General features: G+C 38.3%; 1 protein-coding gene and 1 long non-coding RNA gene across 4 annotated transcripts in view; one reads left to right on the top strand and one right to left on the bottom strand.

Moving 5' to 3' along the window:
- The window catches only part of Kcnq5 (potassium channel, voltage gated KQT-like subfamily Q, member 5), a gene marked incomplete at its 5' end in the record, with an annotated part of 521,894 nt that overhangs the window by 16,435 nt on the left and 488,052 nt on the right, over positions 1–17,407 (bottom strand). For all 3 annotated transcript variants that reach the window (XM_005404480.2, XM_013504414.1, XM_013504415.1), the window contains 1 exon segment: positions 2,358–2,466. In XM_005404480.2, the coding sequence (XP_005404537.2) occupies positions 2,358–2,466 (109 nt within the window).
- Positions 4,151–7,983, top strand: LOC106146636. Its single transcript, XR_001231165.1, has 3 exons — positions 4,151–4,245; positions 4,420–4,688; positions 5,447–7,983. It is a non-coding gene; the product is annotated as an uncharacterized LOC106146636 (long non-coding RNA).

Genomic DNA, 17,407 nt, shown 5'->3' with positions numbered 1-17,407 from the left:
TCATGGGCATATTGTGCAAAAAGCTTTTTAATCAACTGATGTTGCATTTATTTATATATTGAGGATGTTTCTGCTTAAGATTGAGGGACTTAAACCTTAAACTTTTCAGAACTGCTAGTTGTATTGGTTGGTCTTTTAATCCTGTACCTTTGAAATTAAGAATTACTATCTGTGAAAGATTTGCAATGAAGTTATTAAACTATTTTGTGTAGATATCATGATTTCATAGAAATCAGTAATTTTCAATGGAAATTGGAAGTGATTTTTTAAAAAAAGGCCCACTAAGCAGAATCAGGATACAGGGAGAAAAATGATCCCTTGAAAATGTCACAAAGTAGTGCACAGAAAGATTTAGAATCCACAAAAAGGACAGAGAGGTAAATAATAAAGTTCAGTTAAAAATAAGGACAGAGAAAGAATTCTGAGAAGCGAGGGGACTGCAGAGGACTTTGCAAAACTCAGTCAGGTTTCAAGAACATGCTGCAGAATAAATCTTAAACCGTTGTAAACTGCTTAGCTAGCAGAATAAACCTAGTCCAATTTCTTTCTTGCAACTTACAATACTTTTTATAGGCTGTGAAGCAAAAGCAGAAAGCTTCAGAGTCTTGGGAAATGACACAAACTGAGTTAAATACGACTTTTAGGAAACATAATCTGCTTCTGCTAGATAAGATTTTCCATATTTGTTGCAAGTCAGATTAATTTGCAGGTTGAATTGCCCTACCTTCACTTTGGGGTCTTTGGTGGATATAATCAATGTATGCAAAGAATCTCAAGGTGACTTTTAGAGTGGAAATGTTCACTATCACATTTTGTATTGGCAGAAATGCTCTTTTTTCTTTATTCAGTGTGGTAGCCACTGGCCACCTCTGGCTGTTGATCATTTCAAATGTGGATCGTGTGATTGATAACTGATTTTTAAATTGGATTCCATTTCTTTTTTTTTTTTTTTTTTTTTTTTTTGGTTTTTCTCCGGTACCGGGAACCAAACTCACGACCTTGCACTTGCCAGGCAGGCGCTTTTTGCCACTGAGCTAAATCCCCAGCCCCTGGATTCCATTTAATTAACTCAAATTTAAATAGCCCCAGGAGAGCAGTGGCTACTGTCTTGGACACTACATTTCTAGATCCTCTCCATCCCTTTCATGGAAAGCTTCAGGTGTCGTTTCACTACATGTTCTGCATTTCTGGGCTTAAGCATCACCCAAGGCTGCTAGATTCCTCAGAGGCACGGTGGCCATACAGTTGGCTGTTCAAACTGGGATACTTGAGCAGAACAGGGAGTGTTGTTAACAATTATCATGAGAGAAAGGGCCTAATCTAAGAGGAAGGATCAAGGAAGATGTTATGATCTTCCCCCTTGGAAGGTTTGCTACTTGATATTCCATTGGGAGGGAACTAGGCTTTAGCTAACATCTTAGGTTGTTGTTACAGAGAGTTTAAGCACATTCTAGAGTACACATATTTTCACTCTATCATCCCCCTCCATTTATCTAAATCTTTTAACTCATTTCTGATTTCCTAGTGACTCCCAACCATGAAATAATGCCATGTCTAACACAATGCCAAGTGACTGACTAAATGAAGTAACTGACAGCTGAAGTTAGATTAAGAATCTGAACAGTTAAGTTAGTTTGGACATTTTAAGCCTTCCTGTAGTTTTTTGACAAGAGGCAGAAAGTGTTAAAAAAAAATCAGATGAGGTTTTATTTTTTTTATTTGCAATAAAATCACTCCTTGTTCCATAACAGATGTAAATTTTCCCAAATCAATTAAAGTGGGTGGGTTGATCATGCCAAATCTTGAATTTCTTTTTATGAATTAGGGAGAGGATGCTGGAAATATGAATTTAACTGTCTTGGGTATTCTCTTAGGCCTCCGCTATCAATTGAGGAAGCACAGTAAGGTCGACCATTAGTAATTACACTTCAGGAGACAGGACCAAGTTGCTATAGAGTGTTTAGCCTGTTTGAAGTTAACCTGAAGGGGTTTTTCTTTAATAAAAAATACAGAATATATATTGCAGCAGCAGCATAAAATTAATTTAAAAAATCTAATTGCATCAATAAACTAAATGTCCTTAAAATAATGAACATACACAGCATGCCAAATCTCATGTCATGCCTCCAGTATTGCGTGACTTTGCAAATCCTATCGTTTAGAAGATATTCTGTGTTGAATACAATGTGTTGTGGTATGAAGACAAATTGCTTCATCATTTGATAGGCATGTGGATGAATAGAAAAAGGGAAAGGACTTATTCCATATGATTCACCAGCTGCAAAAAGAATTTGGTAACACTACCTCCAGATAATCCGAGGCACATCCCGAATCATTTTGCTCGAGTTTCCACTAACCTGATGGCTCGGATGACAGTTTTAAGTGGTGGGGTGAGGTCTTCTACTGATACGTCGCACTGGCATCCCTTCTCATCATAGACATCCTCAGTGCCAAGCGCTGTGTCAGCTGCAAGGAAAACACCCATTAACACCAGCAGGAGCAACTGAAACCACGCTGCCGAGTTTGAGTCACACGGGGACAGCGGGGTATTCACAGACTGAGCACCTCAGCCAAGGCACACACCAAGTCACCCAGTTGTTTCCCCAATAGTCTTTTCTCTCCTTTCTCTACAATCTCTCCAGTCTTATGTGCTGCACATGAAGTCTTCTTTGAGCTGTTTTCCATGGGGAAGACAGTGGTGAGGGATTTGTTTTGATCTGCCCATGTTCTTTTGCCCATTTCTTTGGAAACTAATAGCCAAGCTTAAGTAGCAGATGTTTTGAGGTAGGGAAAGAGTCTTTGGACACTTACTTAACTGCCCTGTGCATGGAGAACTCAAGTCCTGTGACATTGACCTCATTAGCCCTATGCCTTGAGCCAAGCAGCCTGACTTAAGAAAGCTGCCTATTTATTAGTTACTGGACACAGGTGGTGGTGGTCCAGGGGAGAACTTGCTTAAGACAATCTCTCCAAGCTGAGAGCAGATTTTCAGACTGGATAAGAAGTGGGTTTCTCAGAAACAAAGCTAAGGTACTCCAGCACTCATTGCCACATTTGGAAAAGGGACAGGATTGCAATAAATACTACATATCAAGAATTTATAAAATTAGCATTTTTTTTTTTTGTGGTACCAGGGATAGAACTCAGGACCTTGCTCTTGCCAGGCAGGTGCTTGTGCCACTGAGCTATATCCCCAGCCCAATAAAATTAACATGAAATAAATTGGTATCTTTGCACTTTTTCTAGCAATAAAATGTTAAAAGCAAGTTAAAATTCCTATAAGGGGAGATAGATTAAATGAATATTGGGAGGTTTATACAATGGAACATTAGATGGCTGTTAAAAATGGTGTTGAAGACTAATGACTGGGAACATGTCACAATGTAGTGTTAAAAATCTGTCTATTTGGAATTAATGATTTTTTAAAAAAATTTGGTTATATTTTCTAAAATTTCTACAATAAACATGTATTACCTTAGTATGAAAAATATTGAGATCCTCAAAAACCAAGCTAAGGTCATAAAAATGCACTCATGAGAGACAGGTTACATGGCCTCTACCCACTATTCTTACATGGTGACATACGCAACAGGACTAGTGGCTCTTTGCATAGCTTTCTCTGTGCAGTATCCATTTTCTGAGTCATGAAATGAAGGGACTTCTCTACAGCTGTCCATGTTAGATTCAAAGTCCAACATGCTATTGAAGAGTCTTCTGTTGAGGCAGTGCTTGCATTTAGAAGTATGCAAGTGGTGAACTACTTAATTCCAGCAACATTTGCTCTGCTGGAGTAGAGGTGATGAGAGGGGATATGATCAGATGTAAAGATGTATATTCTCAATTCTTAATCTTGGTCCCTTTGGTCTGTTTGCCCTCAAGCCTAGTAAGGTGGAGAGATGGAACTATCCACTCACAATAATGCTGGTAATTGAACAACTGTCTCAATTTATCTCACTGAATTCATACGTTGAAAGTCAATCACCAGTATGATAGCATGGACCCTAAATGCCACAAAATTGTCTTTATAAGGGATAGAAAAGGAGAAGACCAGGGGATATGGATGCAGGGAATGGAGTGTTGTATTTACAAGCCAAGGGAAACTAAGGATTGCTGACACCCCAAGAAACTAAGGATGGTTTTTCTTCCAGTCTCTAGAAGGAACCAACCCTGAGAATACCTTGATTTTGAACTTCTGGACTGCTGAGCTCTGAGACAATGTGTTCCTGTTAAGTCACCCAATTTGTGGTAAGCAAGAAACTAACACATTTGGGGAAACCTCTTCATGATATCCAATTCTTCACTCCAAGACAATAATAGTAGTAGGGACTTTTTAAAGAACTCTAATTATGTGCCAAGAACTTCCATTAATTGCTAGAAAACCCCATGAGTTATGCACTATTATTACACCCTGTTTTACAGATTGCAGAAGTGAGGCACAGGAAGCCAAGAAAACTGGTCAAGAACCCATGGAAAGGAAGTGACAGAACCAGAATTTAAGCCCGTGCGGCATGAGAGGAAGTGACAGAACCCGAAATTTAAACCCACGCGGTTGGGTTCTGCAGCTGCTTGACTTTGAGTTTCACCTCTGGCCCCTTCTGAATTTGTCCTGCTTGTCTCTTTTGCTGGCGTCTGGCCTCCTATCACCTGCATTCCGCTTTCCTTCAGATGGCCATGTGTACCCAGCAGGGGTGAGCTTCCCAGCACTGACGGACAATCCACAGTAGGGCAGTGTGGTCACCGCAGCCACGTGCAGAGGCAGTCCACACCCCAAAGGATCCCTGGAAATGCTTGTACCTGAACTTCCAGGAGAGTGTGTGAGGGACCCAAGAGGAAGACAGGCAGAGGAGGGCTCACATACAGGCTGGGTGGCGGGCAGAGCTGAGGCCATCACCTGCCATTACCTGGGCTCTGAGATGCCCACATGTCAGCCACTCAGAAGAAATACTGTGTACAGTACACACGTTAGCAGGATTCCCAGTATAGACCCTAGTAGACAGCTCATGCTGTCCTTCAAAATAGAGGCCTGTTACTTCCTTCCTGCGTCTGAATCCTAGTAAGAAGCACCTCTAGCAGTTCCATTTTATATCTCAAGAAACAGGGGAGCCCTGGAGTGCTGACCCAGAAGGCAGATCTTGCAATGCCTATATTGATGACCTCTCTGTTTGAAAACAGTGCAAGTAACCTAATAGGAAGGTAAAGATCAAGCAGTTAAAAAGCATAAAATGGCCGGGCATTGTGTTGCACACCTGTAATCCCAGCACTTGAGAGGCTGAGGTAGGAGGATCTTTGTGAGTTTGAGACCACCCTGGGCTACAAATTGAGCTCAAGGCCAGCCTGAACTGCATAGCGAGATTCTGTCTCTAAAAAAAAAAAAAAAAAAAAAAAAAAAAAGCATAGAATGTAGGTCTTTGATTGTGAAGCTAATGCAAGACTATTTTTTCACCAGGTGTGTATTGTCACAACAGCACCAAAGTGAAGACAATGAAATTAATGTCCACCACTGAGTGTAAGCAGAGCTGGGAAGATCTCAAGGATCCAAAGCAATTACTTCCTCGCTTGATGCTGTAGTCCTTTAACCCCAACCTGTTCCCTCCCAAACAGACTCAATCTGTCCATTCTGCTCTGGAACAGGGCTGGACAGAGGATGGGACAGGATACGAACGCTAACTACATTATCCCCCAAAGCATCTTAATGGGCAGTTTTTATAGCACTTTCCAAGTTAAATATTCCAGGTATGAATGAAACAGTCCTGGTGTGTGTGTGCTTGTGTGTGTGTGTGTGTGTGTGTGTGTGTGTGTGTATGCGTGCACGCACGCAGGTTTCATTAGAGCAAATGAATAGGAAATATGTCTTTGCTGGTATGTATTGAGGTAGAAGATGAATTAGGGCTATTTATTCGCCACATAAAATGGGGATCTTATTTATTTAATTTTGCTTCATAAATATCTTGAGATGTCAATTTTCTTTTCCGTGAGGTTGATGCCACACTAAATGCCTCTTTTATGATTCCTGGTGACTTCAAACTCTCTCTGAATGCCCCACCTGGGCGTGGCTAAATTTTCAGCTGTCTCCGCCTCCACTTCTGGGTCTCTGTGGTGGCAGTCTGGGAGATGCGGGCTATGGGAACATAAGCTCATATCAGCACCAGACTGCACAACAGCTAGCCACAAAGGGCAAGATGCCAGCAGAGCAAGAAACTTTCTAAGGTCCTGCTCCCTTTCCAGCATCTTTCTGCTGCACCCACCCTTGCTCAAGGTCCATGCATGGGGCAGGGGAGGAAAGAAGCATAGAAACGCAGCTCTTTGTCTCTACCAATCCTTTTCTGTTTCGTTCGTGCGTGCGTGTGTGGGCGTGTGTGCGTGCGTGCATGTGCGTGCATGGGCGGGATCAAAGATGTAACCCTGGACCCTGACAGGCTAGGCAAGCACTTGACCTCTGAGCTACACCCGCAGTCCCGTTTCTTAATGAGTAGTGTTCTTGACTTGTTTTCAAATATATTGTTTTCCTAAATTTTGGAAAATCTAAACAGAAATTTGGAAAGCCACTTAATAAAATTGCTACTTTTCAGAGAGTTTGGGAAAAAAAACGTTTCGCCCTTAGGTGGTGAGGGAAGAAGATGGAAAAGAAAATATCTGCGAAACTTGTGCTACGTCCAAAAACCATTTTTCTTTTTTTTGTTTTTCTTGTAAAACTTTGTCATTAAGATGCAGGTATTTATGGAAGACAGGTAGTCTCTAGTTTTTTTCCCTCTGGGACCGCTCCTCTTAATGATTAGATTCCTTTGATCTCTGTCTCTCTGTCTCTCTCTCTGTCTCTCCGTCTCTGTCTCTGTCTGTCTGTCTGTCTCTCCCCCCTCCCCTCTCTCTCTGTCTCTCTCCCTCCCTCCCTCTCCATCTCTCTGGTTTGGAAATGGGGATCCCAGCTCCTCAACTCAAGAAATCACTTCAGCCTTGTTAGCCAGTGAATCTACAGACAGGTGCCGTCACGCCTGGCTTTTTCAGCACTTCTTGAACTGCTAGCAATGGGTTTCAACTGTGGTCAACATTGGAAACACATGGGGAGTGTTAGAAAATGCCAGCACCAGGATGCTCTCAGGACCCACACTGGAAAGTGAAGGCTGGAATTCAGATAGCTCAATTTTTTAAAAAGGTCTCCAGAGGCTTAATATTTATAATGATAAGGAGCTTATGTGAATGAACTATGACCCAAAATATGAATGCACAAGCACGTCAGTCAAGGGAGACTATGAGGGCTGGGGCTCTAGCTCAGTGGTGTAGTGCTTCCCTGCAAGCCCTGGATTTGATCCCCAAGACTGCAAAGAAAACAATTATACTCTCCTGAAAAAGACCTGTGTTTAATATTACTACTGATAAAAATCCATTCATAAAAATATGGACTTATAACTTTGTAATTTATAAAAGCATAGTAGTGAGTAATAAATTGTTGAGAGGAATTTGGTACACTTTGTCACTCACTACTTGTGATCATATAAAGCAGAATAAATTTTTATAGTAATAAAAAACTGGAAAATTTATACTCAGAAGTTTTATAATTTTGTTCCAGAGAAGTTTTCATTGCAAAACAACTCCAAAAAGAAAGCCTAATGCAATAATGTTTATTGTATTATTGCCTACCATACAGAAATAGTTATATAAGTTTCAGTGTCCCAAAGTATAAATGATCATATTAGTATCGGATCATGGAAGTGAACTATGTAGCTATGAAAAATATAATTATGAATATTGTGTAATAATATGAAGACATTTTTCAACATGCTGCTAAATAAAAAAGCATAAGCTAAATACTCTTGTTCACCACGTCAATGACAAGAGAAAAGAAAAATGGCTAGAATGTGTAAAAATGAAATTAGTTATACTAGGGTATGAGATTATAAATTATCTTCTAAATTACTTAAAGAATACAAGGATTTTTTCCACCTTAAAAAAAATGTGTGTTTTTTGGGGATTGAACCCAGAGCTCATGAATGCTAAATATATATTTACTATACCCTTAACCCCTACTTAAAATATTTTTTAACATGAAGTATTCAAAAAATTGAAAAACAATTAGAGTGAAGAGAAAATCTTCCAAGATTCCAAAACTTAAAAACAACCAGCACTGTGATATGTTTCATACAGTAAGGATGTGAGGGATAAAAGTTCATAATTTATTTTTATTTTATGAATTTAAAAGAAGCATGCCATGATTTTATTTCCTTATGTTATGCGGAACACCCCTTAAAACGGCCACTATTAGTGGTGGTGATAATTAAAACATTACATCCTGTCATGAATTGTAATCTATTTTCTTCTGCTGCTGGTTGTATTTCAATTGTGCCCCCAACTATCATATTTCAGTATCTTAAATATCTTCCTAAATTTAGAAGTTTCATTTTAGACATGCGCTAGTCCAAGGATGATTCCCTTAATCCAGCTGGAGTTTAGAGTCACTGCTTGGGCCCTGATGCAGAAGCAGAGTGGCCTTTCACTCTGTCCTGGGCCAGGCCTTTCTTTTTTCTGTTCTGTAGTGGATGCTGTGAAGTTACCAAGAGACACACTGGGTCCCCAAGGCAGGAATAAGGAATGTGGAAAATACACAAGAGGATCTGTCCTTTGTCCTAGATATTTCTCCTTTCCAACACATTTTATTTTAACATGGTTTCCCCTCAGTATAATACATGCTTTGAGTCTTTTGAAGAGTTTTGTTTTTATGCATTTTCTATTTGAATGGACCACATAAAACCTGTGTATTTTTGCAAGGCACAATGTGCTGCTTTGATTCATCTATAGATGGGGTAATTAGCATATCCTAGCCTGAAACTCTTATCTTTTTGTTTTTTGGTAAGCACATTTTAGAATCTCTTCTGACCCTTTGGAGGTGCCTAGCGCATTAATGTAAACTGACTGTGCCTCAGGGTATCAGGACTTCTTTCTCTGGGCAACTCTAACATTGTGCTTGTTGACCAACCTCTCCTTATCCTCCCCCCTGACTTTTTAATTAAATTACACAGAATGAGAAAAAATGTGTCTGTGGTTCTAACATTCTGAGGCAAATCCCATTAAATTTTGGCACTTTCCCTTCTAGGCTCTTTCTTTGCATCAGCTGATGCTTGATGTCAAAGTTAATTTTTTAGCACAGATTTAAAGTTAAACCTCACTGGTTGCCATGTGAGAGAAATTTATTCTGATAGCTCAAAAGCGCATGCTCAGCCATATTTACTGTGGTTTATCCACTCATGCCCCGGCTGCACCAAATGGCCAACAGCTTCCACAGTCTAGGCTGCTTGAGTGCTTGTCCAGAGAGGCATGGTCTGTGTGTCACCACCCTCCCCTCCTTTCCTTCCTTTTCTGTGTGGTTGGTGATGTCTGGGTGCTGAGTTACAGAGATCAGGTAAAATAGGCATGGGGTACCAACAGCAAAAGGCACCCAGAAATGAGAACACCACATTCCTTAGAATGAAGGGTTCAAATCTCAGCATCCATGTAGCTTCTGTGTCATTTTGCAAAGTAGAATTGCATTCTACAGTCTAGCAATTCATTTCATTTTGTGTTATCCCGAGCAAAGAGGATGAGGGATGGAGGGCAACAGGAGCCTGAGTCTCTGTTAAGTGCCTTGTGAGCCTGAGACTGGCCTAGTCCTTTCTTCTGCACTGTGTTGACAGACATTTTAGGACACGGATTACAGCTTTACTGGATTGCTAATGAGCCTTGCCCTTGGTAGAAAGCGGGATCCATGAGGCAAGACCAAATGTTCTCATCCATGTAGGCAAGCTCACGATTTTGGCCTTATTGTCATGTACACTATGTGTGTGTGTGTGTGTGTGTGTGTGTGTGTGTGTAAGACCTTCAGTAATTAGATATAATTCAAAATCCTACTGTGAAAAAACTCATGTTATCCTCCAGTGTTTCATTTTTGTAAGACTTTGAAGTAAATTTTCCCTGCATTTAACCATGAAACTATTGAAGAGGCAAAAGACATTTAGTATATAAAAATGAATGACTGCTGTTGTCTGAATGAATATTGTATCCTATACCTGGATTTTAAGATAGAAATGCAACCTTCAGGCCCTCTTTAAAATGTTGGTTTATAAATTTATAATTAGTAAATAATAGAGGAATTTTAATGCCAGAAGGAAAAACAAGAGGGATGTCTCTCTTTCACACGAGCTATCTACATTATTCATATTAATGTAACAAAGAAGTCAATCCACACTTATTTTTCTCTTCAGGGACAATGGAACTCTAAAGACAATGTAATGTAAATGTATTACAGGGAGACATAGGGTTATTTCACACGTCACTTTTGAATATTGAACTCCTAAGTCTTTTCCTAAAAGTGGCTTTGATTTTAGTACCTTACATGTTGACACAGGAGGAACAAACCATGAAATTTCAGTCGTGACCATTATTTACTCAGTTCTGAATTTTATTAGAAGTTAGGAAATCATTTCACTGAATTCCTATAAAAATGAAAGATAATGCTATAATGAAATTTTCATGCATTCATGCATGTATTTCCCCAAACTGTTTTCCTAGAATATAGAATTAAAGCGACAAAACATTTTTAAAAAATTTCCCCAAAGCTGATAGAAAATGTTTTTTATTCAAAAAGTCCAAGTACTCTTAACTGTGGTATATATTAGTTTCAAATACAATGACTTTTTGAGATTTTAAAGCAACATTCTTTTGAAAATTTTTCTGCTTTTATTTGTGATCTTTTAAAAAATGCAAGAAATAATTGAAGACCAGTAAAGTGATTGTTCACATACCCACTAATTACATTCACCTGTTAACATTTTACAGTATTTTATGGTTGACTGATTATTTAAAAGTGATTTACAACAACATATTTAAGCGTGTACTCCTAAAAAGTAAAAGAAAAAATGTCGCAGAATCACAACGCTATCTTACAGATTTGTGTATATCTATAGAGACATATATTTGTATGTTATACATGTTCTGGAAAAGTTTAGAGTGTACACAGGAGATACTGATGAATAAAACAAAAAAACTGCTATTGATTATTTGCTACAGCAAAATTAAAGCCACTTTGGATCTTTGTCATAATAGATATGATCTATGTTGTTAAAATTCCTGGACAGCATCCTCCAAGTGCAATGAAAAAGAAAAATTTGAAAGTAATACTCTAAGTGAGAGCTAATTTTAATATTTTGAACAGGTAATTCCAGTTTGCCATATAGTTTTTTTTTTTTTTTTTTACCAAAATAGAAGTTTAAATAGCAAATGTTGTCAGCATAATTGAAGTTTACAGACTGATTGAAATTGTATGACTTAGCTGCGTGTGTGTATGTGTGTGTGTGTGTATGTATAACACTCTTGACAAGGAACAGAAAATTTGAGGTTCAGAATAAACAGCCATATTGCCCAAGACAGAAATGAAGAGGCACATTCAAATACACTGTGCAAGGAAGTGCAATTTATCTATTTCTTAACTTTCAAAAAGAGTTAGATCTAGAATTCCTGTGAATGTCACATTCCTGCACATCTTTAGAACCCTCAGATCTATGGGAAACTTTCATATGAAAGAGAAAATACGGTTAACCTTTGAGTGAACTTGATTACTTTGGGTGCCTTGGCTTAACGGTAGTTTTCAAACTCTTTTGACTTCCATCTATACTAGGAAATAGCTTTTATTTTGTGATTTGGCACACACAAGCAAAGATGCGTGCACACACACATCAAGACAACAGTCCCCTTCCGGGTTAAGATGGTAGATCGAATACATGTCTAATCTTGCTTCCTCTGAAAAATCCAATAAAATATACTAATGAGATTCTTGAAAAAAGACATAAACTCAAAAAAGGAGAGAATAGGAGATGAGGCAGCAACAACACAGATTTGGAAGTGGGAAGCAGATAGATTAGTTAGGTAACTGATTAGTGGAAAGCAGAGAGAAAAACCCTATACCAACAATAGGGAAAACTGAGAACTGATGACATTTATATTTTAGAAAACTCAGAAGTTCAGGCATCAGCAGCATTAGGTACCAGCAGATCCATGGGAAAGGGGGAATAAGTACAGCAAGGAAGGTTGTGCATCCTCTGCCCCAGAGGGTTGGCCATACAGGCCTCACCTTTTCTAGGAGAGGCTGGGAATCTCAATGAGGAGTCATCAGGCACAGTCAGAGGACAGGCACTAAACCAAAGCTAGGGAAAAAGTGAGCATATGCGGACTAAATGCTGAAGACTCAGCAACTCCTGTTCACTGCTGTAGCAAGAGCAGCCAGGCTTTTACACTCCAAGTAGAAGTTTGAATAAGATATTCTTGAGGAATCTGAAAAGTCCCAGAAAAAACAAGCTAATGATACTAATGCCAGAAATCCTCTAAGAAATGGCTGACTGCTCAACCTAGACTGAGGATCAAAGTTGATCCATCAATAATATGGTCAGAAAGTCCAGTCATCCCTCTGGCCTACCACACTTCATTACAAAGAAACACCAAAGTTCACTAAATATCGTTTTGTTCGCAAAGATCCCTAAATACTGAAAGAGATCTTCCAATACAAAAACAGAGATCAAAAGCAGCTAGAAGAAAACAGAAAGCAAAGAACAGAAAATCTCAATGCACTGTCATTAATATCTTTGCAGATGTAAGGCAAGGTATTACATCTATGCAACAAAAATGAGATGCTCAAATAAAGAAACACTAGGTAAACAACAATAGCAGAAAGGCTTAGCAATGATAACAGAACGCAAATCTTTTTTTTTTTTTTGTCTTTTTTGAGACAGGTTCTTGCTGTGCAGTTCAGGCTGGCCTTGAGCTCACTTTGTAGCCCAGGCTGGTCTCGAACTCACAACAATCTTCCTGCCTCAGCCTCCCAAGTGCTGGGATTACAGGCGTGTGCCACCACGCCAGGCCAGAAATGAAAATCTTAGTAAGAGGTTTGGATGGTAGAATTGGCCAAAATGCCTAGAATGTACAGCAATGACAGGTAGCAAATGAGAGAGAAAAGAAAATCAGGGCCAGTCTATAAGTTCAACCTCTAAGTAACAGATTTCTATAAAGATAGAACAGGAAAAATAAAGGGAAGAAATTACCCCTAAAATCAATGAAGTATTCCAGAACAGAAATAAGCATTTCTAGACTTGCAAAGTTTCTAAAAATTGCTTTTCATGCATTTTTTCTTAGGAATTCACCGAGGGATGTGTTTCATTGAGATGGGAACATAAACCAAGAGTGAGGAAGACGTAGGGGTAAGGAGAATGACAGACCAAGGGGCCAGCAGGGTGAAGGTGTGGGGTTGCAGGGCTGCAGTGTGTTTGTTGAGGGGCTCATTTCCGGTGGAAAGAATGTGGACAAAGGTATGTCATGCTGACAGCTGTCAGTATCATGCTTCTTGCCATCATCTTCCCTGAAAAAAAATTGGACTTTTTTTTCCCCGGTACCGGAAATTGAACTCACAACCTCGCCCTTGCCAGGCAGGTGCTGTGCCCCTGAGCTAAATCTCCAGACCCCAAAATTGGATCTTTATGCTGTGAAATAGTGGAGACACTTAGAAAGACAAAAAAAATATGAGATCCTAGGAAAATAAGAGGGAATTCAAAAGCTAACGGCCATACAGCAAGCTTAGAGCATAGACACTTTGGCTAAAAGGAAGATGGATGTTTTCAGCATGTATTCTCCAAGAAAAGTCCTAGCAGAATGCGTCAAGTCCCTGATGCAACTGGCCTTGAGGAAAACTTCACTGAGATGGAAGATGTGGAAAGAATTTTGAAAGCAACAAGCAAGGTAGTGATTATTTATTTACTACAAGAAAGGCAAAACTTAAGAAATAACTAGTGAAATATAACACAGAAATAATGTGGACATTAAATTTTGACTTACTAAAATTTGTTCTGTGGGAGTTGAGGTCAGCCTGGGAAATTTAGTGGGACCTTGTCTCAAAAAAAAAAAAATATATATATATATAATAACTTAGATTTAAAAAAATGAGAACGTCAGAAGAAGGGAAGCAGCAATGAAAAAAGAGCCAAATATTCATTTATAAGGGTAGGGATTAAATGTGTAATGTTAAAATTGATTAATCAGGAAGTAGAAATATACACATACAGGAAAAGCATGGAGGTACATAAGGATAAGAAGAAATGGCTAAAAATGGAACATGGTTGCTTCTGGAATGAAATGGAGAGTTGAGATAGAAAGTCACCCTATTCTCTTATACAGGGCTTATATTATTTATCTTTTTAATATGTTATTTTTAATTTATTTTAAAAAACCTAACAGATGACATTGTGTGCATTTACCATGTACAACATGATGTTCTGGTGTGTAGACACACTGAAGCATGCTCAAATCTAGGGCAGGGATGGTGAACCTTTCAGAGACTAGTGCCCAAACTGCAATCCCAAACCTACTTATTTATTGCAAAGTGCCAACATTACAAACTTGAACACTGAGGTTTTAGTTTAGAAAAAATAGCTCACACACTGACATCTTTTGTCTTAAAAGAAAAACAAATAACATGGGCAATAGGTTCACACTACTGGTTTAGGGGTATACAGTATGTATATACTGAGGAATGGTTAAGTTTAGGTAATTAATAAATATCATATTTGTAGTGAGAACACTTATAGCCCATCTCTTTGCATATTTCAAGTGTGCAATATGCAATCATCAACTGCAGTCACCTTGCTGTGAATAGACCTGTTGAATTGGTTCTCCCAGTTAGCTGTATCACGTATTCTTTGACGAATCTCTCCCCAAATCTCCTTTCCCCTCACTCATCCCATCTCTGCCAGTATTCTGTTCTTTCTATTGGTTCGGTGTTTTTTGTTCCACACATGGGTGAGATCTTTCTGTGCCTGACTCACTTCAATTGACGCAATGTCCTCGGATTCACTCATGTTGTTGTGAATGGATGAACAGTATTACATTGCGTATGTGACTCTTGCATGATACCACTACACTAGAGATACTCTTTTCATTGCATATGGATGCCACATTTTTATCCACTCATCCAGAGATGGATACTTAGGCCAATCTCTTACCTGTAGCACTGTGAATAGTTCTATAATGAACACAGGGGTGCCAATATCTTTCTACATATTGATTGTAGTGGGCTTGCTGTACCATAAGACAGTTTTGCTGTTAAACTTTTGAGGACCGTCTCTATTGTGTTCCACAATGGCTGTACTAATTTGCCTTTCCATCCAAAGTGTATGAGTTCCTCTTTGTCCACATTCTCACCAACACTTGTTATATTCTTTCTTTTTGCTGATAGCCATTCCCACTGAAGAGAGGTGATATTTCATTGTGGTTTTGATTGGAATCGCTTGATGAGTGATGTTGATTTTTACTGTGTTTGTTCTCAGGCTTGCTAATTAGCAACATTCAGAAATACTAATTCACACTAATGAGGGAATCTTTTAGGCAAGATACTGCTGCTCCTGAGCATTTTCTCTTAAAGAGCAAAGATGCCATTTATGGATAATTCATGCATCCTCAGCATCTTAAATTATGTTAATTATGATATGAATTTCTCTAAGATTCTCTATTAAAGATTGTCAATTAACCTTACTGCCTAGTAGAAAACCTGGCAGAATTTCATGGAATAGTTCTTGACACTTAATTAAAAGAAGTTGTTCTGATTTGAGTGATGATACAAAGCACTAGAGGGTTTTCAGAAACAATTAATATGGTCTCTACTGCTAAAAATGCTGATCACATTATAATAATGGCTAAGTAAGTGCCAATAAAGTATAAGGGAGAATACAAAAATTGTTTTCCTTTTAATTGTATGCTATTATATTTATTATCTTTATTCAAATGGGAACACTAGAGTATGCTTTGAATATGTTCTTAAAAATTATTGCAATTCAATACAAGCATTTCATTATCTTAAAAACATCTAATACCTACTTATTGACTACCTCAACATTCAGTGATTCAGCAACTACAGTTTAAATAATATAAGTGTAGCTCAACGGCGTATCTCATTTGTGTGTGGGCTTTTTCTAATCCCAGAGAAATTTTTTGTCAATGAGATATTCAATTAATTTAGTTCTTGAATAGCTACATATTAAATTATGCATCTATTTGTAACTTATTTATTATTCATTCTTTCAAACTAAATAGTTTAACTGTTATGTGCTGGCATTATTTTGGCATGTAGTAACCCAAGGCCTCCCCCAGAGTGATCAAACTGTTTAATAACAGTGATCAAACTGTCATTTTAATAAAGTCAGTGATTCCTGATAAGCAGTAATCACATGGGCTATAATAAAGATAACTTTATGCTTTCTGCAATTATATGAATGATTCAATATGAAAATTCTTGAAACATACTCTAAGGAATAAAAGACTGAAGGTTGTATTAAGATTTACACTTTACCCTTCCATATACCACAGATAGAAACTGTCATCAAATACTGGAAGAAATACAGAAGAAACTATGGAAATTAATCAAGTGTAGCAATTGAATTAATCAATATAAGTGCAGAGATTAGTATTAATAAATAGTAACTATGTGCAGTTATTAATCACCTATGCTGTGCTGGGTATTGTACAAATTCTATATACATGAAATACTTCATTATTGCTCCCATAACCCTGTTAGGTAGGTTTTTTTCCTGGAAAGAGATGGAAAGAGAGAAGATGGAGTACAGAATAGAGAGGAGACAGGGTGGGAGAGAGAGAAAAAGAGAGAAAGCGGAGAAAAGGAGGGAGGGAAGGAGGGAGGAGGAGAGAAGAGAAGGGCGGAGAAAGAGAGAGAGAGGAAGAGAGAGACAGAACTAAACTACAGTGAGGTTAAGTCATTTGCTGCACCTCACTTAACTTAATGGAGTTCTACAATTTGAAACAAGTTCTATTTTTATTCCAAAACCATGATCTTACTCATTATGTTTGATTAATTCAATTTCATAAAAATCCCTTGAGAAAACACCATACTCAAGGCACTACAGTCTTCCTAACTGAAAATGCATCAAACTCACAACTTTGGGAAAAGGGCTTTATTATGCACACACACAAAACCCAATTTTTGTAGATTTCTGTAGTTCCACTAACAAACTGGCAAGGTTAGCAAAAGTAAGGTAAATTCACAGCATAGTAGGACTGTTTTTACTGGAATGAATGTTGGGCTACTGGCAAAATCAAGTGGCTGGCTACATTCATATTACCAAAAAAGCTGTAGCTGCACATCTAACAATGTCCTCACACAGTCCCACAGCTGTACTAGGTCAGATTAGAAGAGACAGACAAATTTATCTTCCCAGTCTACACTTAAACATTCAAGAACATTTCTTTCACCTTGGGGAGAAAGATTCTGAGTCAGTGGTAAAGTACCTCGGAAAGACTTACTTAATCCTGTCTCTGCAAGGACGAGATCTGTTTCCTTTGAAACATCATGTTTTCTCAGAGACATCCAATCTTTTTTTTTTTTTTTTTT

Source organism: Chinchilla lanigera, unplaced genomic scaffold (genome assembly GCF_000276665.1).
Source record: "Chinchilla lanigera isolate Chin_1 unplaced genomic scaffold, ChiLan1.0 scaffold00087, whole genome shotgun sequence".
In the NCBI taxonomy this organism is placed as follows: domain Eukaryota; kingdom Metazoa; phylum Chordata; class Mammalia; order Rodentia; family Chinchillidae; genus Chinchilla; species Chinchilla lanigera.
Note: the sequence above shows the minus strand (reverse complement) of the source record. Positions and strands in the feature narration are given on the sequence as shown.